The sequence below is a fragment of the Pezoporus wallicus genome, unplaced genomic scaffold (genome assembly GCF_028554395.1).
Source record: "Pezoporus wallicus isolate ANWC-B61680 ecotype Strahan unplaced genomic scaffold, APGP_CSIRO_Pwel_v1 contig_10431, whole genome shotgun sequence".
In the NCBI taxonomy this organism is placed as follows: Eukaryota; Metazoa; Chordata; class Aves; order Psittaciformes; family Psittacidae; genus Pezoporus; species Pezoporus wallicus.
This window is the reverse complement of record NW_026635891.1, coordinates 324,702-352,572: the sequence shown is the minus strand read 5'-3', so window position 1 is coordinate 352,572 and position 27,871 is coordinate 324,702. Positions and strand designations below refer to the sequence as shown.

The 27,871-nt window shown below is 41.5% G+C and overlaps 1 protein-coding gene and 1 long non-coding RNA gene across 3 annotated transcripts in view; one reads left to right on the top strand and one right to left on the bottom strand.

The window, feature by feature from the left end:
- The window catches only part of LOC130593371 (uncharacterized), a 33,578-nt gene extending 30,665 nt beyond the window's left edge, over window positions 1–2,913 (bottom strand). Inside the window, exon 1 of the long non-coding RNA XR_008970790.1 lies at window positions 2,400–2,913. This is a non-coding gene — a long non-coding RNA (uncharacterized LOC130593371). The remainder of the gene's footprint in view (window positions 1–2,399) is intronic.
- A 7,559-nt stretch (window positions 2,914–10,472) lies between these two features.
- SLITRK2 (SLIT and NTRK like family member 2) lies at window positions 10,473–18,207 on the top strand. 2 transcript variants are annotated; one of them, XM_057398441.1, is made up of 2 exons: window positions 10,473–10,700; window positions 13,162–18,207. In XM_057398441.1, exons 1-2 carry the CDS (start codon window positions 10,603–10,605, stop codon window positions 15,776–15,778), a joined length of 2,715 nt encoding a protein of 904 aa, XP_057254424.1. In that variant the 5' UTR covers window positions 10,473–10,602; the 3' UTR covers window positions 15,779–18,207. The 2 variants fall into 2 exon arrangements, with proteins under 2 accessions (XP_057254424.1, XP_057254425.1); XM_057398442.1 differs by lacking the exon at window positions 10,473–10,700 and adding an exon at window positions 12,533–12,673.
- Window positions 18,208–27,871: the final 9,664 nt, after the last annotated feature.

The following is a 27,871-nucleotide window of genomic DNA, read 5'->3' as shown; positions in this document are numbered from 1 at the left end:
TTGAGTGGTCATGCCCATAACCATTCCCTCCTTTACCTTCCAAACACCAGGTAGCCAACTGGTAGAAAACCAAATTCTCATTTAGTGCCTAAGCAGTGAGTAATGTTAGCATTCAGTTAAAAATAAATAAAGATTAACTGCATGGCTTACACTAATATAGAGGGATATCTGATGCATAAATTTTAACACAATGTACCAGCACTGTACATTTTTGTTTAAAAAAAGAATTATTAGAATCTACCAAAAAGGTTTTTAATAAACTCAAAAGTACATAGTATTTTTCTTATAAAGGGAAAAGTGTATATGAATAGGCCAACAGAGATGAAGGTAATTAAAAAGGCACTTAAAAATAGGAAAAAAAGATAGGGAAAACAACTTCAGTTAATTCTCCTTTTCAGGATCTAATTAACCTTAAAAACTGCAAGTTTCTAGCCTTTCCTATGCATTTCAATGCAATGGAGAATGTCCCTTGCTACAGGTCTGATTTAATGGAGTTTTGATTGAGGATAAAGTCAGTAGAGTCAGTTTGTGGTACCCTCTCTTCACACTGAAAAGTGTCCAATTCCAAAGGCAAATGCACTCAGCTCAGTCATCCCAATTAAAGTGTCGGCTGCTATTCAGCATAAGCGAAGATAGCACAAAGAATGCAACAGAATCAGCCATTACAGCATATTTACAAAGCCAGCACAGAAATTGATGTTAGTGAGGGACAGAGAAGGAAAACACATTATTTAAACAAACAGATGTACATACATACATGCATATATTTACACAGGATATATTTACCAAGCACTCTCACACACACATATACCACATAATAAAATTATGCAAAAAGGAGAAAACCCCCTTTCCTCTCATTAGGTCGTTCTCTTGAATCTTTTGGCTGTATGAAAATAAGCAGAACTACAGCTGAAGCTGCAGTATCTGGCTGTTGAAACAGTATCTTCTTGCTGCAAGTATAAAGTGTTAAAAATAGATAAATTTTCAAATACCTTTTTTTTCATGGGTGTCTATAACAACTCATCTAGTATGCACAGCACACAGAAACCTTGATCTTATGCTGATGTCAGCCTGCCATAACCCCTCATGCCTCTAGAGGAACTTCTGCGCCGAGATCAGGATCCAGCCCAATGCCAACCAGGTCATACCTTGCAGTGGTGCCAGGCACAGATCTCCTACTGACATCTCTGGAGGTTTTGCATCAGTGCTAGTGGCAGTCTGTTAAATTCAGGTCAAGTCACCTGAAATGCTCAAGCTTCCTTGTATCCCAAATGCCTACCAGTTACTATATTTTTATTAGAAAGAATGAGAGAGACAGAGAGAGCTCCCTGCCAAAGGTTATCTCCAAGTTCATAGTGTGTGTCCTTTCGCTGCCACGTCCAATATATCGTTAATGCCGTCTGATCCAAGCAGGCTTCCCTGGGACTGGTTTTGTGGGACCAGCACAAATCTGTGCTGGCTGCTGCAACACAGAGGACAAGCTGGGCTGGCACCACAGCTCTTTGTGAACATGGCTAGCCTTCAAATGCTTGTGAAATGATCTTTCCAAGTTCAGTTTTCAACTGCTGCTGTTGTTTCCAAGAACAAAAGAGACACAGGCAATCAGAGTCTGCTCAGCAAGCACAAAGCTTGCCCAGAGCAGCAGACACCTCCCCAAAGTCCTCTGTGCTCGCTTGAAATGCCCCAGTGAAGGGCCAGAGAATCTCTGCTCTCAGCCTCCCTGAACAGCAGTACTACTGGTGCTGGGGCTCACTGAAGGTACCATCCTGGGGGTTTTGGACTAGGTAGATGTTCATTCTCACACAGAAGGAGCTTCCACCACTTCTGCCTAGCCATGTGGGTCAAAATTACTTTAAGGGACCACAGTGTAATGCTGTAGCTTCTCAGCAGTGGGGGAAAATGCCATTTCCTCTTATTTGAGAGGAAATCCACTCCCAAAAGTTAACACAAGCCATTGACAAAGTTCTCAAGCCCTCGATGATCCACCTCAATTTCCTATGCAACAGCTGATATGGGTTTCAATACATGAGAATAAACTGGTACATACCCCATGCTCCTGTACTCAACACAGTGATTGACTTTGTACCCTTTTAACCCTTTGTAAAGCCAGATGACCCAGGCTAGCAGCAGTGGGATGCCACCCGGAAGCATAATTATTTTATACCTTCTATTTATTTTTTGGAATATCAAAATTTACGACAATCACTCAAGCAGACTGATTAAACCCTAAACACAAACACACCATGATAGAGAAGTTGTTTTGCACTCATCCCAAGGCAATATATATTTGCAAAGTACATGGCAATATCAAAGAGCTCTCTATTGATTAAACTTTGAAAATAAAATTGCACCACTTATCATATGCTGTTTGCAAAAATGTCAATCATTATAATACTCACATAAGCATACTGTGTCTTTCCCCTGAACTTGTTAAACTTATTACCGAGACTCTATCCTGAGCTGCCTACATGTGGAAAAAATATCTTTCAGATAACACATTAACATTTTAACCAGTATTTAAAGCTGTGCATGGTGCCACCTCAGAAGACAGGGGTCTTGTCAGAATTCCCAGTATGAGCCTCCTTTCAGGGGATGGAAGAAGGGAGCGGCAACTCTGCATTTCAGCTATTTTAAATGACACCAGCAAGAAGCCTGACATACAAATTGTAGCTCTAATTGCATCTGTCTCTGAGAGATAGGTGTATCTATCATCTCACATTCAGTTTAAGAAATAGTGAAATTCACAGTATATTATTGTAAACTACCTGGCATTCTATCATTCTCTTGGGCATACAGCATCCCACACAATTCTAATTCTAGATCTAAAACTTCGTATTATGAAAGCTTTTAATGTGTAGAACAAAAATGATATGACCACTTTCTCACAGGTGTACTTGCACTGTACAGCAGAAATAGAGATTAGCAGAACAACAGCTAACAACACAACAACGAGGACTTGGTCCATGACTCAAGTTATCAGATGTTCTTGCGGTACCACAACACTAATATTACTGAATACAAAAGTTAATGACAAAACGGGAAAAAAATTTTCTGGGAGGAGAAATTTATAAGTGCAATGCATCTGCTTTTGAGCAAAATCCTGCTACAGATACAGTGTAAGTTGTGATTTACAAAATTATACCCGTTAGCTGTTGATGTTAAAGTATTCTGTCAAAAGAAGAGATATTTGTATTAGTAAGAAAAATATTATCAAAAGTAAGCAAGCAGCTGTTATAAGGAAAGACAGGCTTCAGAAATCCACAACAGCTCTAAAAAAGAAAGTATTGCAATAAGATGATCAGGACCACTGACCAGTTCATAGCCAAATACCTATATGACCATATCCCTATATAATTGCATCAGTATCACCAGTTAGAAATAATAAAGCCAAATACTTCTATCTGTAAAATCAACAAGATTTTTAGTCAGAAAGCTCAAATGCTAACCTGTGTAGTAGTTGCAATACTCTGACAAAATACGAACAGAAGTAACTGGGTTTGCCCACAGTTTTCAAGATTCCAAGCCACAGTTGGTTACCAAAGCTGGCTGAGCCGCCCACTTCTATCAGCTTCACTTGGTGCTCAGTCATGAAGTGGACATTAAAATCTCCTGCTGTGCAAAGGATTTTATTGCTTGACAGGAAAAAGACTCACGGTAAAACAAACAAACAAACAAACAAAGCCATACAAAGTTATTCATCAATTATATGCTTTGTCATGGAAAGAAACGCCGTAAGTGTTACAGAATACACACACTTTAGATCAAGGCCAAATGTTTACTCCCTCTTGCCAAAGCTGTTCCACTCTACATGGAATCTAATGGATTTAACACACCCCATAAGGATAAAGGTTCCCCCACCTGTGGCAGTTAGCACACGTAATTATTCACTGACTATTCGCTACATTCAGGTGTCCCCTGGTATCCCCTGGCATTTAGGCTAGAAGAGAGATAACTAAATATCTTCAGCATCCCGAACCACAATATCAACCAGTATTGCAACTTCTCTTTCTGTTGTCCTTTCACTTAATAAGTGATGTTTGTTGCATCCCTGCTTTGCTTTGAAATGAGTCTATCAAGACAGAAATGGCTCTGAGGATGCCCAGGAAAATAACTTCAATCCCAGGCAAACTATAAAAATTGAGATACTGAGCAATTTTAAGCACCATCAAAATTTGATCACTGTCAATAGGGGAGGAGATTCTGAGTATGCCTATTTTCTACCTAAGCACCTAAATCTCAGCATAAAAAGTCCTTGAGGTTTTTGTGTGTTTCTATGTAACTCCCCAGAGTAAAAGTCAGCTGAACTCCTGGCCCCATGAAGTCAAAGGGAAATTTGTCAACAGCTGAAGTCTAGGTCAGGATTTTATGTATGCTGGTATTGCATTTTGTGCAATAACAACTCAGGGAGCTACTTCAGATGTCAAATAAATTTTAATGCTTCCCTGGAGTTCAGAATTCTTTATTCTAAGTGATTCTCCCCAACATATTAATGCAACCACCATTCTCATAAGTTCTAATTGTCTCATGAATTTCTTTTCATGCCACTTTCAGTTATACATCACACTTCAAAGTCATTATTTGTAACCGACTGGCCTCCACAAAGAGAAATATTATAGGGTATTTTTCAGGTAAATGATTACTGCTCAGAGACAGCAGGGAATAGTTTTCTTTAGTCATAAAACCCCACCAAACAAAGTCCTTAGTTCTCAGAGGCTTAACTTTCCTATCCTTGGAAAATCAGGAAAGAAACTTTCTTCCTAAAAGCTACATCACTGTTCTTCATTTGTTTTTATTTTATTCTGACTTATTATACCCCCTTTTCAGAGATAAACTGCTTGTTTTTTTCAGAGTAATTTCTTCTTTCCTATTGACTGAGGATGGCTTCTTGAGTAACTCCTTGAGTAACTCGCCATAAACTAGCTTCACCTCTGACACCAAAACTCACCATCAGTCCCACAACCTCTTTTGCATCTCTATAACTTTACATGGTGAAATACTCACATTGAGCCTATGCTGCAACAAGACTTTGAAACAGCCCTGCAAATAATGGTGAGTGACTGACCTGAAGGGAAACTGTACGGCTATTCCATTCCATTCCATTCTCATTCGATATTGTAGAAGCCTACAAAACAACAAGGCAAATGCTTAAGAACACGTCCCCCTCCCACCTCCTGACAAAGGCAGTGGGGTGAGAAGCCAAAAATCAAAGTTTCTAGTTTTGAGCCAAATTCTGATGTGGATTTTTCTGATAGATAACAATGGATGAGTGTGGTGGGTTAACCCTGTCTGGATGCCAGGTGCCCAGCAAGCTGCTCTATCACTCCTCTCCTCAGCAGCACAGGGCAGGTGGGGAAGAATTAAAAAAACCTCATGGGTCGAGATAAAGGCAGTTTATTAAAGCAAAAGCAAAGGCCACACATAGAAGCAAACTACAGCAAAAGATTTATTCTCTACTTCCCATCAGCAGGCAATGTCCAGCTATTTCCGGGGAAGTAGGGCTTCGGTACACATCAGCTGGTCCTGAAAACAAATGTCATAATAATGAATGCCCCCCTTTCTCCTTTCTTTTAGCTTTTATTGCTGAGCAGATATCATATGGTATAGAATATCCCTTCGGTCAGTTTGAATCAGCTATCCTGGCTGTGTCCCCTACCAAGATCTAGCCTACCCCCAGACTACTGGTGATGGATGAATGTTGGAGAGACAGCCTTTATGCTGTGGAGCACTGCTCAGCAGCAGCCAAACCTCTGGTGTGTCAACAACACCTTTCTAACTACCAACACAAATCACTGCACTATGAGGGCTGCTACAGGGAAAATTAACTCCATCTCATCCAGACCCAATACAGTGAAGCTAGGCTGCAACTTTTCCTCTAGGAAAGCAATTTCCAGTACTTACTTCTGCTGTAGAAGCAGGAAACTAAAAATCTCTACCAGTTAATACGTTTCATCAAATCTGGTTCAAAATATTTGTGAAGATAGGGGACCTTGTCTGAAAGCCAGACATATTCACATACTGTGCAGACACATACAGCACAATTACATTTCTGTTAGGTGAAAACAGGTGAAAAAACACAAAAGCCAATGACTGCCAAAATCTTTCCACAGTCAGCAACTGTTCACAAACATCTCTTAGGAATAACTTAATGGAAAGAATTTGGGGGGGGACATGGACTGTGAAAAAGTACTGGGTTTTTTTCCATTCACCCCATTTTTTTCTGGAGCAAAACCAGAAATACGTGACCTCTGTGCATAATGACAACTCAATGACATGGCTTTCATCCTGAATGTGGAATATGAAATGCTCACCGTGAGCTGCTCAAAAATAATCCTCAGGCCATGATTATTCATAGAAATTATTTGGTGAGTAATTTCAATTAAATAAATTCAAGGAATCAGGTAAAAGAGGCTAAAGTAATAGAATGTATTATTTATAATGAATAATTCATTTTGTGGAATTTCCCCCCCCACCACTGCAGAAAGCCAACTCAAGGATAGGGTACTGGAGTCCCACTTAAGCCCTATTTTGAGGTCTTAATTGGTGGCTTTCATGATGGATCACCCTGGGCTGGCCCTCTGCCCAGGACTGAATTTCACCCATTCCTCCTGCTCCTCACATATTGCTAGATACGTCATTAGCACAGTGGGATTTGAATTCTTTCAACTTTACTGCCATAAAAATAATGATACGGGAAGATTTCATTATGTTTCTTTTGCTACTAATAGGCAGAGGGAAGAAACCTCTCATATCAACCCTCCAGACTTTCAACAGTGAACATTCATCCTACCCATACAGCAACTGCATTATGCAAATATGAGCCCCATTACTAAGGCATGTCCATTCAGTAAAGCAAGACAAGATAATTTCAACAAGACTCTCTGAATTACTAAAAACACTTGTGTGCACTTGTGCTTGCATGATGGGACATTTCCAGTTAAAAGCATTCACAGTATGTAACACGTAGATTATGACTCTGAAGAAATCTGAAAAACTGCACTTACAAATGGTAATAGTAAATATTACTGTAGACATTCCTCATCTGAAATGAAAGGAACGATAAATCCATTGCTGTTTTAAAGACAGAAAAAAAACTCTGTTTTGTTTTTGTTTTTGTTTTTGTTCCTGATGTCCAGCAATGTCATCACAAAGTATCTACCATCAGGAAGATTCATCTCACTGTTTCTATCAATCAGAGAAAAAGACCTATTGACATGATGAAACAAAGCACTTCTGAAAATATTTAACTCACTCAATAAGAGCTAAGTGCATGCTTATAAGTTAAAACATTTGTTCAAAGACCTGATCCAAATCCCACTGAAATCAAGTCCTTCCACTGACACCAAAGGGTTTTGGATCAGACACATTACTTTGCTGAACAGGATGAATACATCCATAAATATCAACTGTCTTACAGTACTTTGCTTGGTCATGTGCTAAAAGATGTGTATGTACAAAGGGAGGGGAGATTTGGTTTTCTGTGCAAGAAAGAAAAAAAGGGCCAAAGCTAAAATAAAGTGCAATCCTAGTTACATAGTGGTGAGTCTGTCAGTAACCTCAGTGCACAGGCTATCTAGGATACTTTATGACAGACAGTTTCTCTATCACATTTCCTGCTGAAACCAGTATTACTGCTATTATAACTCTCAAAATCACTTGCTATTTTTAAGAAAGTTAGGATTCCACATTAATGATACAAAACATTAGAAGCTGATAGTTATATGACTGTATTTTGCACCACCAGTGTAAAATCATGCTGTGCTGTTACAGAATGGATTGCCCCAGATATACTGAAACAAATCATGGCAAAGCCTCTTCACAAAAAATTATGTTGTAATTAGATAATGGGCCTCAAAAATGTGTATCCTTGGCCAGAGTCTGAGTCCTTGCAGGAAGCAGCAACTGAGGGGAAGAATTACGAAGCATGTTGATTTTAAGGTGTAGTTCATTAAATTCTTCTCTTTATACAGCAGGTAGTCATGAAGTGCCAGTAAGCAATATTATGAAGTAGACTATGGCTCTCCCTATCTTTGAATTGTTGGGGAAAATGGGGTTACAAATTGCATCTGGAAACCAATAAAACTCATTACAGGTAACAGCAATGGCAATTACTGACTGCCAGCAAAAAACAACCCAGTAGACAGCATACCCTCAGAAGCCACTGTCACTCAGGAGTGCCCCTCTGTCCACAGATTGGCACATCCATTGGCTCTCCTTCCACAGAGCCTTCATCACCAGCATTTCTCTCCTCTGCCTCTCCTGTGCCTGTGCTGCACCCTTTTGCTGTTGTTGGGAGACACAGGTGAGCAGGGACGGATGTTGTGGCCATGGAGGATGCAGTCTGCCCATTCCTTCCTCCCTGTCTTTTAGGCTCACGCTCCTTCACTAACCCCTTGCCTGCCCCTTGCCCAAAGAAAGCAAGCGAAAGCCAGGGCCTTCTCTTTCACCCTCTCCTTTTCAGCATACTTTCCAGTGCTGCTGGATGAGATAAAACCTTGGATTACAAGTAACAATTATTTTGCATACTGCGCGCTGCTAAATCTGGAAACTGTTTATTTCCTTAATAATTACTTTTAAGTGAGGCACAAAAATATCCCACTCATAGTACCGGAAAGGTTCAAAAATGTACATCTTCACAAAGTGAGAATGTCTCCAGCTACAAAAAGGCACACATATATACACACAGTCACACAGAGAAATATCCCCTGGGAAAGCAAGAATATAGGGTACTTGTTGAATAGTAGTGATGACTTTCTCAGAACCTTGAAAGCTGACATGGTGTAGGCATCTTATATTATGCAGCTCAGAATCATGAATGAGGAACACATGAAATCACCAAACACCTAAATTTACGAATTCCCATTGTTTCACCACATATGTTTTGTTCACAAAAATAAATTCTGGCATCTATTTATACTACATGAACAAATCCCTCCTTACCCATCATCAGCACCCAGGCTACCTTGTAGCGTCTAATTATCAGTAAAACTTAAATATTGCTCTCCATCCAACTCACAGAGATTTTTGCTTAGCTTCTTGCTGCTTTTTTATTCTTTATTCCGTGAGACTTGGTGGATATGTTTATTCCCTCATTTATATACAGAGAAACAGAAACAGACTAAGTGATAAGATGTGCAAGTGGTGTTTAGCACCCACCTGCAGATACAATGAGGAGAAAGAAAATCATCTCCACATTTCTAGACTTACTCTGCTCCTCGCTCAGAAGGACAACAGCATGATGTGCATCAGGCAGGAAGGGCAATGATCTGTGCCAAATGTGATGTGCTTATGCTTCATGCCATGGTCTGGCGTTTTTCCCCCACCGCCCCCCCTGCCAGCAGATAGACAAAGTGGTGGCTTTAGGACCATGCAGAAGCCAAGAGCTGCTCTGGTGTATGCACCAGCAAAGGACTAACACAGACTATTGAAGTTGGTATCAGACAAGCATTTAGTTCATACTTGCGCTGCAGCAGTCTGGGAGTGCCCCATGGGAAACAGGTATGGAATAATTAAGGGTTCTTAAGCCATAAAATATTGCAGGGATATAAGACAAGAATAATACAAGGACAAAAATTTTAAACTGAAGGCAGCCAGATGCAGAGCTGTAGAGAAAGCACCATTTTTTCAACCTGTGGGAGATGAAAGCTATTGGCAAACAGTATGGAAGATTTTCATCATAGGCAACTGCTAAAATAGGCCTGGATATGTTACCGGGTTTTCAGTTTTGGGTTGTTTTTTTTTTTTTCTTCCTTTTTTCTTTTTTTTTTTTTTTTCATAGGAAGTTTGAACCAGTTTAAACAGGAATTCATTCAATTTAGCTGACTGCCTGGGTTATGCAAGATCCCAAAGCCACAATGGTTCTATTAAGCCTTATAGTCTATGAATCTGTAAGTTTATGAATCTATACTTCATAACTTTGCTCCAAAAAGGAAGATGAGGGAACACTGCAAAGTGATTAGGGAAAAATTTAAACCTTCACAATGCCTACACATCAGGCTTAACACTGAGTTTTCCCAAACCCTCATAGGCTGCTGCATCAACCTGCCTCCTGGCCTTCCATTTCTGGAGGCTCCCAGATAGTCATAGCCTGAAAATGTTCCTGTATTCAACATGCAAAATAAAAAGGCAGTAAAACAAGCAGGGGGAAAAAAGCTGTTCTTTTATACTCTGTGTTTTTAATTGAAGGGATTATAAAGCACTTCAGGCATGCTGAGAAATCATGACTTTGTTCCCAAATAAAAAGCTGTAGCTATTTTTTTTTTAAATCCTTGCTCATCCTCCTCCAACAGCAGTTATTATATGCGTGCATTTGCAGTGTAATAGAATCAGTATCATCTCTGTGTCTTATTACTGTTGCAATCCCCTAACATGCTGTTCCTTCCATCCCACATGAATCTGGTAATTACTGCTGAGGCATGCCATGCGTACACTCTCCCTTCCAAGGCAGCATTAGCAGTTACCACAAACACATCTCCTGCGTACTAGTAAACACCGGCAAGTGGGACAGTATCTGTTGCCCTGTGAGCCACTTCCAGGACATGATCCTTGCTCACCAGAAAGCTGCATGTCACTGAAACTCACAGACATGAAGCAAACGTACGCTGTATGATGAGAAATGCACTGGATTTACTTCTGCCTTTAGCTTCTACTGTGTGTTGGAGCGAGACCTGTGAGTGCTGGCTACCTCGTGCAGGGCTACTCAGGTGAGCCAGTTGAAGGTAGGTTACAGAAAGGTGTGTGTCTCTGTGTCAGTGTGGGCAGGCGTGTGTATGAATATGCTCCCTTCAGAAAACCAAAAAACATTAATCTGGGTCTACTTGCATGTTCTCATTTTAGGCTCATGCCCCTACACTGTGTTAGAAAGGTCTGAAAAACAGATTTGCTATGTTCTGTAACTAGTCCAATTTCACTCCCCAGACACCATCATCTGATGCTTAAAGCAGAAAACAACTGAAAAATCTCACAGAATAATAACCTGGCTGGTGGTGTATTAGTGTTGTGAAACCTCAGATCTGCTACACATATCTTTCCTGATCTTAGCAATTTTTGCTCCTGAATTTAGCTGGATAAAGAGAGTTAGAAACTGAGCAGCTCTGAGTGCATTTCAGAAGCCACATCTTGTTGAAATTCATGCAGCACCACACCAAAAGCGTGCTCCAGTGTGGGATGCTCCTGCTTTTTCCACAACCTCTCCAAATTTTAGATAGGGAAGTTGCAGCTGCTTCAATCCCAAATGCAAACTCCAGCACTATTCCTGCTCAACAGCACTGTGAAGGCAACTGTGCTGGCCGCTGCAGGATGTCACCTTTTCCTGTCTCATGAGCCTCATACAAATAGACAATGCTCTTAGACTGCTCCTCCTAAAATGTGGGCTCTGATACTTAATGGCTAGAGACTAATACAAGATAACACTACCACTTTTGTCAAGTCTAGCACTCTCTTGGCAGCAAACCTCTGTGCTTATAGGCTAAGTAAAGTGTGTATATATTAGCACTTTAAAAATTCACTGTGGAGTGTCTTTGTTTTTCCCAGTTTGAACTCAAAGTTTTACCTTCCAGATAGATAGAGATCAAGAGCAGCCATCCCTTCCCCCCAAACAGATCTGTGCCCAGTGCATGGTGCTTAACAGTAACCCACATCCAAATCCAACAGCTTGTACTTTTTAAAGGCAGCCAAACGCTCTATCATAATATTGCAGGCTGGCAGTGGGACTAAGTCTAGGCGGTGCGGATGATCGCGTTAGATGTGGTCGTAGCGGCTCAGGGCTCGGATGAGCATCCTAGAGGGTGTGGGATCCGGGCACAGGGCTGATCGCCCTCCCCCGCCTGCCCAGCCTGGTGGAAGGTGTTCAACTTCCCCGAAGGTGCAGCAACCACCAGTGCGCTGGACGAGCCCGGCGCGGCAGCCCGGGGAAGGGAGCTGCTGCCGCTGGAGCGGGGTGCAGATGCTAACGCCAGATCCGGGTTTCGCAGCACCGCTGCTCCCAGAGCCAGATGGTGCGTGTGTGCGCTGCGTGTGGTGTGAGTGTGCGGGTGTGCGGTGTGCGCGCGCGGTACGTGCGCGCTTGCCGGCGGGCTCGTGCCGAGGAAGCTGCGTGACTTACTGCCTATTTTGAGGGCACGGACTGGGGACTCGGGCCCCAAAATCCTCCGGACCCAGGTAAATCCACCCTTTACCTTGTTCCGCTCCCGGCTCCGAGTCCCCGCGCTGTCCTGGCCGCGGCCGCAGGTGCTGTCAGGGCGCTCCCACGATGCGCGGCCGGGCCGGGAGCGGAGCCGGCTGCGGGAGACACCGGGGAGGGGGAACCGGGGGAAACGGGGCGGGCTGGGAAAAACGCGGGTCCCCCCTCCCGCCCCCGTGTGACGTCAGCGCGGCTCCGCGCGGGGCAGCCGGCAAAAGCGGCGCGCACAGCCGCGCCCCGCGCACAACCGCCCGCGCTTCGCAGCAGCGGCGCCGCCGCCGCTCTTCGGTTCCCGCCCGGCCCAACTTCACGCCGGGACGGGACGGGACGGGACGGGACGGGACGGGACGGGACAGGACGGCGGCTCCTCGCTGCGCTCCAACCGAGCCGCGCGGTGGGCGATGCCTCTCGCCGCCGGGCGCCTGTCTCCAGGGGCGCGGCGGCACTCGACGGCGGCCCCTGCCCCTGCTGCCCCCTCGGGTGCCCCGAGAGCAGGTACGAGCGGAGGAGCGCGGGGGGAAGCTCGGGGAGAGCGGTTCGGGAGCGCCCCGCTGCCGGGAGAGGGATAAATCACTGATCTCTCCCTCGGCCGCTGTCCGGGTTTGAAACGCGGCGGTGAACGGGACCGGGCAGCGGGAGCGGGACTGCCCCGGGCCGGGCTGGAGGGGATGGAGCCGCTCTCCATTCTGCCGTCGACGTAGAGGCGGCGGCTGCGGCTGGCGGAGGGGTCGGGCGGGGTGGACAGCTCTAGGGACCCCGGATTTCGGAGCGCTTCCCGACGGGGCTTCCCCCACAGCGGCTCCGCGGGCGCTCCCCGAGAGAAGGAGGGGTGGAGGAGGGGGGATTTCACAGGAGTTTGCCAAGTCTCTGCCTTGCCCGCTCCTCATCCTCCCAACTTCCCAGCTGTGCCCTCCCACTGCAGCCTCTGCCCCCGGCTGTTTTCACTGGGGATTTCTTCTTTCTCTCCTTACCTGTCTTAAAAGGTTTGACTGTAGGTACCGAAGCGGGGATCGACGGCGCATAAAGATGCTGAAGGGTGTTTGGTTGCTCAGTTTGTTAACAGTGGCTGGGATCTCGCAGACAGAGAGTCGCAAACCTGCCAAAGACATCTGCAGCAAGAGCCGCTGCCCTTGTGAGGAGAAGGAGAACGTGCTGAACATTAATTGTGAAAACAAAGGATTTACAACTGTCAGCCTCCTCCTGCCACCACCATCCAAGATCTACCAGCTGTTTCTCAACGGGAACGCACTGACACGCCTGTTCCCCAATGAGTTCGTTAACTACTCCAATGCTGTGACCCTCCACTTGGGCAACAACGACATGCAGGAGATCCGCACAGGGGCCTTCAGTGGCCTCCGCACCCTCAGAAGGCTGCACCTCAATAACAACAAGCTGGAAGTGCTGAAGGAGGACACATTCCTTGGCTTGGAAAGTCTGGAGTACCTGCAGGCTGATTACAATTACATCAGTGCCATTGAGGCGGGGGCCTTCAGTAAGCTGAACAAGCTCAAGGTGCTGATTCTCAATGACAACCTCTTGCTGTCCCTGCCCAGCAATGTCTTCCGCTTCGTACTCCTCACTCACCTGGATCTGCGGGGGAACCGGCTGAAGATGATGCCTTTTGCTGGTGTACTGGAGCACATTGGAGGCATCATGGAAATCCAGCTAGAGGAAAACCCTTGGAACTGCACCTGTGACTTGCTGCCACTCAAGGCCTGGCTAGACACCATCACTGTGTTTGTGGGTGAGATAGTCTGTGAAACTCCTTTCAGGCTTCATGGAAAAGATGTGACCCAGCTCACAAGGCAAGACCTCTGCCCTAGGAAAAGCTCCAGTGATTCAAACCAGAGGGACAAACATCCTGTCCTCTCAGACCCACACATTTCGAGGCTGTCCCCCACAGCCAACTCTGCCATCAATCCCACCAGAGCCCCAAAAGCCAGCCGTCCACCCAAAATGAGAAACCGCCCCACACCCCGTGTCACTGTGTCGAAAGACAGACAGATATTCGGACCTATCATGGTTTACCAGACAAAGTCTCCTGTGCCCATCACCTGCCCAGCTGGTTGCATCTGTACTTCACAGAGCTCAGACAACGGCTTAAATGTGAACTGCCAGGAGAAAAAGATAAGCAACATTTCTGATCTCCACCCTAGGCCAACCAGTCCAAAGAAACTTTACCTTACCAGTAACTATCTGCAAGTCGTTTATAGAAGCGATCTCGTAGAATACAGCTCTCTGGATTTGTTACACCTAGGAAATAACAGAATTGCAGTGATACAAGAAGGTGCCTTTACAAACCTCACAAGTTTACGTAGACTTTATCTTAATGGCAACTACCTTGAGATTCTGTATCCATCTATGTTCGACGGGCTGCACAGCCTGCAATATCTCTACCTAGAGTACAACGTCATTAAGGAGATCCTGCCACGCACCTTTGATGCTCTGAGTAATCTTCATCTGTTATTTCTCAATAATAACCTGCTCAGATCCTTGCCTGACAATGTCTTTGGTGGCACTTCCCTCACCAGACTCAACCTGAGAAACAACCATTTCTCACACCTGCCCGTGAGAGGAGTCTTGGACCAGCTCTCAGCTCTGATTCAGATAGACCTCCAGGAGAACCCTTGGGACTGCACATGTGACATCCTGGGGCTGAGGAACTGGATAGAGCAAGTCACTGACCAGAACAACCAACAGTCAAATCCTCCTGTAGTTATCAATGAAGTCATATGTGAGTCTCCTACCAAGCACTCTGGAGAGCATCTGAAATTCCTGAGCAAAGAAGCCATCTGCCCAGAGAACCCCAATTTGTCAGATTCTTCTCTCCTCTCCATGAACCAGAACACAGATACACCTCATCTCCTTGGTATCTCACCCAGTTCCTACCCAGAAATACACACCGAAGTTCCACTGTCTGTCTTAATTTTAGGCTTGCTGGTTGTGTTCATTTTGTCAGTCTGTTTTGGGGCAGGACTGTTTGTCTTTGTCCTTAAGCGCCGGAAAGGAGTGCAAAGCATGCCCAGCAGTGCAAACAACTTAGATATAAGCTCATTTCAGCTCCAGTATGGGTCTTACAACACTGAGACCCATGATAAAACTGAAGGACATGTTTATAACTACATTCCCCCTCCTGTTGGACAGATGTGCCAAAACCCAATCTACATGCAAAAGGAAGGGGATCCAGTTGCCTATTACAGGAATCTCCATGAATTCAGCTATAGCAATCTTGACCACAAAAAGGAAGACCCCACCAGTCTTGCATTTACAATCAGTGCATCTGAATTACTGGAAAAGCAATCCTCACCAAGGGAACCAGAGCTTCTGTATCAAAACATTGCAGAAAGGGTCAAGGAACTCCCCACCGGGGGATTAGTTCATTATAACTTTTGCACCTTACCGAAAAGGCAGTTTGCCCCTTCCTATGAATCAAGACGCCAAAACCAGGACAGGATAAATAAAACTGTTTTGTATGGAACTCCCAGGAAATATTTTGCAGAACAGTCTAAACCCGAGCATCCTTTACTCCAAGGAAAGCTACAAACAGAACCAGACTACCTCGAAGTTCTGGAAAAACAAACTGCAATCAGTCAGCTGTGAGGGGGGAGGTGGGAGACAAAGGAAAATTTTTAAATGAATTCAGCATCAGCCTGAACTCAGTGCTGGTGTCATCTGTGGCATTCCCAACATTTCCACTTTTTAAATTGGAGAGGGAGTAAGACAGAAATGGAACCCTTACAGCATAGCAGGGATATGGTGTTGCTTTTGCAACATTCCCTTTAAGTTATTTCTATGTCTCTCTCCTTTGACCCTTCTGTAGGAACTGTCACTGCAAATGTATGTTTCTGTAATAGATCTTGCATAATTCTTTTTGCTTTGGAAAGAAATGAGGAAGGGGTCTTTGGGTTTTCTGTTTTTTGGTTTTTGTTTGTTTGGTTTTTTTTTTTTTTCATTTCAAAGTGAAAATTTAATGTATTATGTAGAAGATCTCCAAAGATCTTTTTTTTTTTCCTGGACTATGACTTTCTTTTGTAAATAATAATATACGGTACTGCTGTTTCAATTACCAAGTATAGCCACTGGGCGTCACTTTTTTGTGTTAAAGTGCCTTTGCACTTTAAGTACATTATTACTTAATTGTTGCTCTTAGCTTTGATAAATTGAACCTATTTTAATGTGTTGTATTTTTGAAATTAAAAAAAATGTAAAATAGATCTATATGTCAGCTGCATTAAATCAGAAAGTTTGATTTATAGGAAAGCTGCCCTTCTTTAAATGAGTCTAGTTCTAGGACCTTACAGACTTAAATGTAAATTATTGGGTTTTTTTTCCCTCTAGGTTTGTTTAGAGTGATTCACTGAAATCAACTGAGAGGATTTAGCAATGGACTAGAGGTTATCAAATGCCTCAGCTGGGAGTAATAGCTCATTAATAAAAGATGTTTAACACAATGTCATAGTGAACTGAACGATTAATGCGCTTCTTAATACATTGCATTGCAGCTCTAACACAGTAATGTTCAGTGGTTTAAGATTATTTTCATACTTAAGATAACATTACTCATTTGATGCACTGAATTAGGAACTTTTCTACATTTTATGACTGAGTTTATATTTGTAATTTTTGGGGGGCTGAAATTAAGATGTCTTTTTTCTGCCAGATACATATTTTTTTCATAAGCAGGGGCACCAGCAGGGGTCATCCCACACCTCATTAAATTTATTAACATACAGGCAAATGAACCAATGCCAAAAGTAAAATTTGAACCTGGGTCTCTGGAGTCCTCAAATCAAGATAGCATAAATCAGTACGTGCATCACACTAACATTCAGTAGTCTGAACTATGTCAAGTTTTCAGCCTCTAAAGTAAAAGTAATATTGCAATAATTCTCACCTACTAGAAAAAAAAATTAAGTGCAGTATCTTCAATTTATATGGTGTTCTAAGTTAACTGAATTCCATTCTCAGCATTGGTTTTCTTAATACCATCAGTGAACAAATGCAGTGAGTCTTCTCCTTTCCCATTAACTCAGGCACATTTTGCTTCAAGCTTTACGTTATCACCTTCAATTTACATTTCCTTCCTGGAGAATATTGAAACCATTTTTATTAACAAGCATACAGTCAAATTTTATTAAGCCTTATTAGCTTCTAAATAATTTTTAGATGCAAACATTATTGTGCAATTTAAACAAACAGCCTTTATTTACAACAAAACCAGTTTTGTTTTGTCTATTGTAAATCCTTATGCAACTGGGATGGTGATCTGCATATAAAGTAGGCCAGGCTTTTCAATTCCTTATTAAAGCAATTGATGGGGTCTGAAAGAAGCACACTGTTTCCTTTTCATAAATAGGTTACTGCACATAATAATCCTTTATTATCATGCGGAGATTGAAGTGGCCTCTGCTGACTGATTTTTAGAGCCTTACTATAGTTAATAATACAGAATCTACAATTTGAGAAATTTTCAGCAATAGCATTTGAGCTATAAATAACTACAATCAATGTTGTTCTCATCAGGACTTTGCCAAAAGGAAGTTGCTTTATATTTAAGAGCTAAAGTGGCTTTGCATGTGTATTGCCAGATATCTGAGCCATTCAGTAAACTTGTCTTCTAATGATTTATGTGACATCTGAGTACATTAATATGCTAACATGTCAATTCTTTATGTTTAGAGTCCATAGCATCTATGGCTGTTCATTAGATCAGGTTTAAATCTGAAGTGCTACAATGAACTACTGAAGAATCAGTCTACAAAATGGTCTCACTTCAAGAAGGAGGCGAAATGGTATCACATTAGTCGAACTTGGAACGTTTGACTGGAATAGCATCCGTCTTTGAGTGAGGTACTTGTTTGAAAGCTTCCAGTAGTGATTGTCTTATTATGGCTCCTTTCCCTGGGTAATTAAAAGCATTTGCTACTGAAACCCTAAAAAAAGTATACGTATTATTTTAAACAGATTAACTCTTTCCAGGTATGATTTTAGTATTACCTGCAAAACAAGTTCCATGTTATATCTGGCACTCTAGCAGTTAGCATATTATTATTTATTATTCTCTAGTGAACTAGAAAAAATTACAGGGGTTTTTGTTCAGAAAAATGCCAATTTTCCCTACAAAAATGTTTCCAGTTTTTTAGTTCTTGCGAACAATAGAGTTAGGGAATTGATTCTTTTAGAAACTTTATCTTATCTATTCTTACTGTTTGAGTCTCAGACTGTCTTATCATGCTTGTTTTGGCAGCACAGCCATATTTTACAGAGGTTGCTGTTGCTTTATACTTCCTCAGCTTTCCTAGTGAAATTTATTCAGTGATGAGATTTGATTTTGCATCACCAGTGCCAACTTAAAAAATAATTATTGCTGTAGGTCTTTTAGGTTTGTTTTTATACCCTTCAGCTGACATCTATTAAGCAATTTTTTTCATAGTGTGTCTAGGTGAGAGAGGAGGAGATTTTTTTTCCAGTTACGCTTAAAGAGATTTGTTTAACAGGGAAAGTGTGTCGGCAGCTGCTCTGTGGAAGGTCTCTGCATTTCTCTAGCTGTGCAGCCCTGGAAGCTGCCGCTTGTTAGGGGAGAGCTGCTTGCCTGGCTAGGGGCTTAATAATGAGTGAAAAAAATTTCTTTCATAGTTTGAAAAGTTGAACTATGAAAATTATGTAACCAGGTTAGCAAAGCATCTTTTTTTTTTACTCAGGAAAATGGGATGCAAATAGTTTTCTTTCTTTTTAGTCTTCTTTTGTGAAAGTGGGTGCAATGACCTTTACAGAAACAGTAACAGTGCAGACTGTTAAAACTCGGCAGTTATCTCCAGTGAGAATGAGGGGCAGTACACTTCCAATGCATTAATACATTTTTTAAGAGATCTTTCTGTATAAACATGAAATAAAGTTTATCAGTGGTATTAGAACCTGGATTTTGGTAAGTAAGTTTAATGGCAGAATGGAGAGAGGTGCTAACCTTACACCACTGTGGCCAGATTGCCCTGTGGTTCCTAGTCAGGCATCTGTCTCCTAGGATGATGCTGTGGCTTTGCTAGCTACACATGACATTTTAACTGCCTTCCTTTTTTCTCCCTGCAAAACAAATGCTGCTTTTCGTAAAAGGCTCCATACTTTCTATCTGAGTTCTAAAGTCTGCTTCAGAGCCACTCCAAATGCCTTTCTGCAGTCTCTCTCTTCCGTCACATTTCATCCATTTCAGGTTCTAGCATTTGCTCAGTTCCTACCTCACCTCTATTACCTGCTTCCCAAGCCCTTGCTGTGTAACGCTCCAACCTTTCCCCTCATGTCTGTCCCTCTGGCCTCTTCTTTTCTTCCCTAGCTACTTCTGGAGGACCTATTACAGCCGTCAAGGGATTTGATATCCCTGCTCCACAGAGAGGTCAGCCCTTACCTCCTCCTGTGACATTGCTGAGTAGCCCTATGTGAAACGAGACACCTGATCCCAGTGGTACTCCTGGGGGGGGGCATGCTGGAGAATGGTCTGCACAGCTACTCACTCTTCCACTCGTTGAGCAGAGAAGTGTAAGATCAAGTAGCATTTCAGCTTCCATGTGCCAACCTTGGCTATGCAAGCAGCATTTCTGCATAAGAACAAATGGATGAACTATCTGAAACTACTGGCATCACATCACACTTTGCTGTAATTTCAGTGAGTTGTCTTCAGCGCAGGTTAATCTTGCCAAAATTAGCTACTACTCAAACTGATTGTGTAGGGTCTCCAGAGTAAATAGCAAAACCCAGGCCATTCAAATGTGATTTACTCCCTCCCAGAATATATGGCATGAATTGGGCTATAGATATGCCTGCATTTTTCCAGCTACTGTAAAGAAGATATATGAGGAGCACTGATTAGACATCTAATTCCCACATAGCTGGAGTCAGCCCAGCCTGATCATTTTCTAACATACCCACATGCAACATATATGCTCTGATGAGTATCTGCCAGTCTCTATGCCAAGACATTTCCATTCAGTCCATGAGAGAAATGTTCCCCAAGGAGTTCATAGCCTGCTTCAGTCAAAGGCATTGTGCTCCTTGTACTGATAGAGAACTATACAGCAGGGTTTAGCTTGGTTTTCTTTTTCTTCCCATCAATACTTAGGTTTTTAAAATAAAAATCAAACTTCTTTAAGTCAGAAGCTGTAATTAGTAGTGTCAAAATAAGGATACCAACAAGTTAAATTGCCTAAATAAAAGTCTTAAAGCATACTGATCGTATATAGGAATAAAAATGCCATAAATACTAAACTGCTCATGAGTGAAATGAGATCCTGGAGATGTTAATGAAACTTCTTAGGCTCTTACAGGCTAATCACTGATACAGTTTGTGATTTCTCATATTACTGTTTTTGCAGACAATAAATGTCATTTAACAGAGAGAGAAGAAAAACCCCCAACTTATTTCCTGAAGTCCTTCCCCCAATTGTACAGCTCCAAACAAATAGATAAATTAACTTATGCAGATGATGTGACATTTCTTGTGTTTTTCCCTTCACTTTTTCAAAGTGTTCCGTAGGAGAAGTACAAAAGTTATTCTTTTGTAAGAGGATCATTAAGTCTGTTTGGATTATTGATCTCATAGCTTTTCTGGGCACAAGGCCAATCATTTTAACTAAGGTTTTTAATCCTAGTTAATGAGGGAGGTGGATTAATGAGAAGTTTTTTGTTGTTTTTTGTTATTGGAGGGTTGGTTGGATTTTTTTGAACCAGCAGATTGACATGTTTATGAATACAGATGAATAGATTATTTTGAACGAAAGAAATGTTGGAGCTGCAGTCAGAGATGCAGTCATTCTAAAGACCAAAGAGACTCAAGAGTATGAGTGAAGTTTGAAAACAAGACATCATAAAACTGGTTTTCCTCCTGAACTCATAAACACAGAGAGTCCTCATTTGACTGCAGCAGCGGCTTTTGTTACATGCTGTTAAACACTGGGAGGGATGAAAATAGAAGCCAGATGCACCTCCATTATCTTTAAGGACGCTCAGGTAACTGAAGAGTTCAGAATTTGATTCTCATCTCTGATTGTTACCTTATTTGTGCATGCATCTGTATTACCACTGATAATGCATTATGCTTGAAAAAGTGATCAAGGTGAAGTTGGGGTAGAGCTAGCTGCAGTATTTCTGAATCTTTCTTATTTCTATTTTTAAAAATACAATGAATTAACCATTTCTGTAATTAATGCCATAGTCTTTTAACTTCTAATGTCCTTTGTAAAACCCAACTTTTCACCAAACTGTTCAGATCAATACATGTGGCTAGTTACAAACCAAGAGCAACATAAACATTGTTGCTTATCTTAAAAAGGAAAGTGGCACTACTGTTTAGAAATCAAGATAATGTAAATCTGTATTTGCAGCATAACAGAAATTACACCAACATTACAAAGTGTCTGCCATATGACGTCAGGGTTCTCTGTGGTGGCAGAACAGGTATAGATTTGTGTCTTAGCTACACAGATTCCTTGTTATCTTCTTTTCACGCCCTGGGTGTGCATTGCTCCCCAGCGGCAGAAGTGTTAGGCACCAGTTATCTTCCGAGTAGGAGGCAGTAGAGCCATTTTAATAATGTTGTCTGAGTTGGAAAAGGCACAGCTAATGTATATAGACCTGTTGCAGTTACCTCCTCTTGAGATAAGACCTATTTCCGTACAAAAGCCTGGAAAAAAATTCCCCTTGAGATCACTGATAATATGACAGTCTATTTTAAGACATCTTGATTTTTGTTCTGAGAGGAAGAGGAATTGGAGTTGAGGCAGTTTTTTTCCCATGCTATACACTTCTTTCTTCTCCCCAGGGATTTGTTACTGACTTGGTACATGCCAGTATCTTAGCTGGACAGCTTAAGTGAACAGAGAATTTTGAGAGAACTGTGAAAATGTAATGACTACATACATTTTCTTCTAATCACATAAGAACAAACAACATACCAAAGCTGTCACAGAGGCTTTTAAAGGTTTCAGGGTAAAGTCAAATCTGAGCAAATCAGGTGCAGATGCAGAGTACCTTTGCTTGCTTTACACCTGAGTGGCTTCCATGGAGTCCCCGGGGTTGGAACCAACGACAAGAATCTCACCAAACAGAGGCAGGCACTGAACTCACAGAATTGAGAATGGCAGAGGAGAGAGAAAAATGGTTACGTCCTCTTACCATCACTTAAAATGCCATTTGGGAGTTTTCCAAACTGATCACCTATTCACATAAATCTGAAATCAGAATACTCCGAGTTTATACCTGAGTCATTGAGTACTAGGTTTTCAGTAATATTTGAGTGCTCCAGGATGTGACCTGTTGGCTCAAAGTGTGACTTAACTGCTATCACATCTCCTGCTCCTGGGAGGGTGAGATTTTGCTTGGAATCTCAAATTTATTTTATCTCTGCTAAATTTTAATTCTTGATTATTCCTAACTGTATTCTTGCTATGCAATATGAATGCAATATGTTCAGCTAAGTCTGTTTTCCCTTTATCCTCTTTCACAAGTAGCCAAGCTCCTCAAGTACCAGGGCAGCTGAGATTTGAACCGCTCAGAAGTTTCAGAAACTCAGTGATCCACACAAGTAAGCAAAGCTTTACCAAAGCTTTACCAAAGCTTTGCTGCTCCCATCACATCTGCTGTGTTCTGCTGAGCTGTTTCTTCTGTTCAGATGTATTCCAACTTGAAGCACATACACACTAATAAGTATCTGTAGAAAACCTTATAATATCCAGCTTATGTGCTTGCTTACAATAGAAAAAAGAGGGGGTTAGAGGTTGGGAAAGGCCTTTCAGATTTTCTGGTGTTTTTTTCCTGAAGGTTTCATAGGGGCTTATTATGATTATTAGTGAATTAAAAGAAAAACTAACAGCAGTATTGTGTGGAGTTTTTTTTCCTTCTTATGCAAGACAGTGGAGAAAAAAGGAGGTGGAGGGAAGGTAGATTATGGTTGTCTTAACTGTCAGGATGTTAAAAGGAGACTACTAGAAAGCTGAGGACTTCAGAGCTCATAATTACATAAATGCCTATTTCTTGTGGGAATTCTGAAGGGAAATGGTACACAGACTGCTTTCCTAATAGGTAAGAGAACTGAACAGGCAATTCTCTTGCACAACTGAGAAATTCCAGCCTTAAAGTCGTAGCAGATTTATTGCAATTCAGACAGAAGCATGGCTCATGTGAAAAGACAATGATAGTGAGGAAAGTAATTAATGCTACAGTTCACACTTTAATTAGCGGTGTAGTTTTTAGCTTGTGTTTTCTGAAACCATATTTACCATTCCATCTAACTCATAAGCTACTTACCAGAACTGAATGGATAATTCTTATCTTTAATGTGGCCTTCATTTCCATAATGCAATGTTTACAAGTTTGTTTGCCGGTGGCTTATGTTTTCCATGACTTCTTGTTATTCTCCAAATAATGTGTGGGAATAATTCCTAGCTGTAGAGTTCTAATTGGTAATTCATAATGAATGCCTAAAACTGAACTACCAATTTATACTATTGTATTTATTTATTTAGTTGCTTTAGATAGGGAGGCCTAGTTAAGAGCTCATTTGCTGGGAATTGAGAAATCAGTGTTCTCTTTTTAGTTCTGCCAGTGACCTTGCATAAGGCATACCTGTGCCCCCATGCTTTAATTTCTGCATCATTAAATGAGGAGGATGATACTTTCTGCCTTAGCCTAGTGAAATTTACTGATAAGAAATGTTAAGTGTAATTGTTTTTCAAAGTCAGTCCTTATGGCTTTATAGTTTCATCCAAAGAGAGCAATAGCCTACTGCTTCTTTCCTTGGCATATGTTATTCTGATCTAAGAATCTAGTGTGTACATTTTAGATTTAGTTTGGTTTTCTGCTTTTACAGTTAAAAACAGACCATGAAGATTACTTTGCACAGGGTAAAATACTATCTCCTTGTAAAAAGAGATACAAACAAGGAAAAAGGGGTGGGGGGAAATCTACCCTGTTTTTAAACTGTTGAAAATGCACAGTCCCATCTCCTAAATTTTCTCTCTCTTGCTGAGTTGAATCAGACAGACCTTGTCTGTTTCTGACCTATAGAATCCTTTCAGCAATAGTAAGTTCTTAATGTACTAGTTATTTTTTATTCACCTTTTACTGCATGAAGTCAGTCTGGCTACTGCAGACAGCTTTTATGCCACTAAGAGCCAAAAGAGGTTCTGAGTGGCAGACAGGTGCTGAAATAAGAACCTGGCGGTCTGGGGAGAGAAAGAAATTCTTTCAACTTTCCTTTTCTATTTCTTCTCTGTGCTATAACCTCTTCTTTCTTCTACTCTATAGCTACCATAATAATTCTCTTGCCCACTGACTGCAAAGAGTGGGCATATTTTTCCGTATTACAGCCAAGCTACATAATGTAAAATGCAATTATTTATGTATTCTGGAATGTATGTGGACAAGTGATGACTAGTAATCCGAGGATGCTTCCATGCAATAGAGAGCTGATTTGTAAATGTAGGAGTACATGCTACAAGAATCTATGGCAGCATATCCATAAAATGCAATGGAGCCACCATTTCCCTTCCACTTTTAAACTGGCTTTTATTAACCAACTAAAATTCATTCACTGGCTAGGCTTGTTATTCTGGTGTAGGTTTAGATTTTGTGACCATCTTAATTTTGAAACTGCTCAGACTTATGCTTCCACTTTCTTTGCTACTTCATGAAATGGGACACCTGAATAATTATTTCTGGTTTCCAGACTGTAAATGACATGGGGGGTTTTTGGCTGGATGTGGTAAGTGCTCTGATCCCATGCATGATTTTATACTTCTAGATAATTGGCAGTTGTGTAGAGGCTATTTAAATAGAACATAAGATACAGGATACACCACAAAATATTTATAGCAGTGCAGTGTAAACCATCTGTCCTGGACAAACAGAATGACATCAAAAGCAGTAGTTCAAATAGTCCTTCAAAAGACTTGTCTTTAAGTTCTGGGGAAAATCTAAATCAATGAATATAAACATTTAATGATCATTTTAACGTACTCATCTTAGAGATTTAAGTGTTAACTTTTCTATCCCAAGAATAACAGAGGTTATTATTTAAGTAAGGGTATCCAGGACCTCAGCTGCTGTAAACAGTGTTTAGATCCATAAGCAGCCCTGTAATGGTTTATAGTAGCTGAGGATGCAGCCACTTTATTTTGCAGACCTCTTAACCTAAGCAGTCAACATTTATACCAATAATGAATCAACAATATAAACAATGCAGTACGCTGTTCGCTTTAATTTCACTGCTTTTGAACCAATACAATTTGCCACTGTTTTGGAATTTTTAGTCACATTTAAAGAAAGATACCTTTGGAAGTTCACCACCTAGCTAGTTTTGGGATGCAAATAATTAATTTGTGCAATAAAACTCTTCAGTTGATATCTTAATACATTTGATGCTTTACAAACCATTTTAATTCTCAAGTAAGACAGAAAGGGGTAGTTTTGTGTTCTTCACTTGGGACTCCTTACTTAATTCTGAAAGATAAAGCTACTTAGCAACACTTGTTTGCCCATTCTGCCACCCTCAGAATTCGGATGTAAGTCTGTAATCAATGGCAACTACACTGTAACAGTAAGTGTTCTTTCAAGGCAAACTAACTGTAGAGTCTTGGGACATGCACAAAATCACATTTAGAAAGTCCTGCTTTCCTAAGGATGGCCACAGCTGTTTCTTCTTTTTTGTGAGCAATACATTGGCTTAATCTAAAATACATAACCTTATTATCATGCAAATATTTATGCCACGTTAGAATCAGGCTTGTTCTTTTCACAACAGATAAGCTTCCTGTATTATTACAGATAACGAAAATCCAATTTCTGAAAATGTTCTGTTATTGTTTCTTTTTTCCTCTGCTTTTTATTAGTGAGGAGCGTGTAATTATTTGGTCTTATTCAAACGTTCCAGAGGAAGGACTGAAGTCATATTTCCCACACATTGGGACTCTGATCATTGAAATTCACTTCTTTCTCTTCTTTCTATTGCCTTTAAATAAAGGAGTGTACTAGGCAAAAAGACTCAGCTCAGTCTGGAATGATACAAGTGCAAGTCAGGAATAACTGAAAATAGTTTTGATCGCCCTTTGAAATCCTAGATTAAGCAGTTTTGGTAACACTCAAAGAAATTCACTGGAACCTTTTGATTTTTTGCACAATAGGTAGAAAGCGTCTTTTCTTCTTCTTCAGGCTTTTACTCTGCCAGTGGATATTTGTTCTGTAAGTAGCACTGACATGAAGAGTCTGAAGCTGTCCACTTTTCTCCCTTTGACCAACATTTCCTTGGTAAACAGAGTACCATGAGGAGAGCGGTCTTAATCCTCTAAGTTTAGCTTTGTGAAAAAGCCACGGTGAAAGCTGTGAATGCAAACTTAACAAAACTTGCCAGCATCTTTCCAGAACACTTGCCATTATATGAGATTACAATTTAATAGTACCCCTAACAGTTTCTTCCAAATTAATAAAATATGAATGTAGAAGTAACAGGGGCTATACCCTTAGCTGAAGTAACTCCATTTAGCAGCATGGATTGCAATGTTGATTGCAATGCTAGTTCTCTGACCTGTTAAATTTTGCTTATTAATTAAATTAAAATGAATTTTGCTGCCTCTGGGCTGAGCAGTCAGGATGAGTAAGGGCCAGGCTGCTTCTGCAACAGGGAAGTAAGGGACAGCAGTGGAACTGCAACAGAGACACAGAATCACAGCCCTAAAGGAGGGCCCCCCACACTCAGACATAGAGACAGGCTGCTCCAGCACAACATGCCATCCCACATTCCACAATCAAGCTTTCATGGGCTTTGGCATGACCAAACCTGACAGCAAGCACCTGGCCTTTTTGCTTCCCCAAAACTGCTTGCAGGGCATACACATGTAGCCAGTTGCACTGGGTTGATGTCTACCTACCGAAGGCCATGTACATTCTCTTCATCTTGGTGAATTTGGCAGTAAATCCAACTGGCCAGTAGAAATCCCAGGGATTTCAATCTGGAGTGTTCTGTGTTTCAGCTGACTGGAAAAGTGTGAACGTCCCACACAGCTGTCCTCAGGAAAGTCCTGCAGTCCACCCTAACCCTCCTAATCTCATTGCACTGAATAAACTGTCACTGTTATTAAGGAAAAGATACTACAAGTAAGATATCTCAACAAGGGCACAGAAGAAGATAAATATTATAATAGTTTTTACATAAATGGAAGTATTTGTTGTTGCAGTCAAACAGGCATCCAGTGTTGGAGCCACTAAGATACAAACTGGCACCCCAGAGTATGTATGTGCTGCTGCTCTGTGATAACAGGTACTGCTGCCACCAGAAAACCACAGATGAGAGGTCTCCCACAGTCTCCAGAGAGTTGGTTTTTTTCCATCATTACTCTTGCTCAGTTGGAGGCCTCCTGAATTTACCTACTGAAGTCAGTCACACTGCTCTTAAGGTACATATAAACATGGGAGTCAAAATCAGGCACTGTCTTCTTTTGAAGGGACTTGAATGACCAAACAAATAGGACTCCTACTTTGGCACTGAATTTGAAGATAAAGGGAGAAGGCATGGGGTAAAGTTCTACTGGATGAACAAATATTATTGTGATTGCAGTCCCCAACCCCTGTGGAGGAAAACATGTTGCCAATACCTCACTATTAGCTAAACATTGTTTCCCATGGGACAGCAAACTAAATAATTTAGCTCTCCAC

Excerpts from the sequence above, each read along its gene's own strand:
- SLITRK2 (XM_057398441.1), top strand. The coding sequence starts at position 10,603 with ATGATGAGAAATGCACTGGATTTACTTCTGCCTTTAGCTTCTACTGTG. Across the intron at positions 10,701-13,161 it reads CCTCGTGCAGGGCTACTCAG|GTTTGACTGTAGGTACCGAA; the intron begins GTGAGCCAGTTG and ends CTGTCTTAAAAG.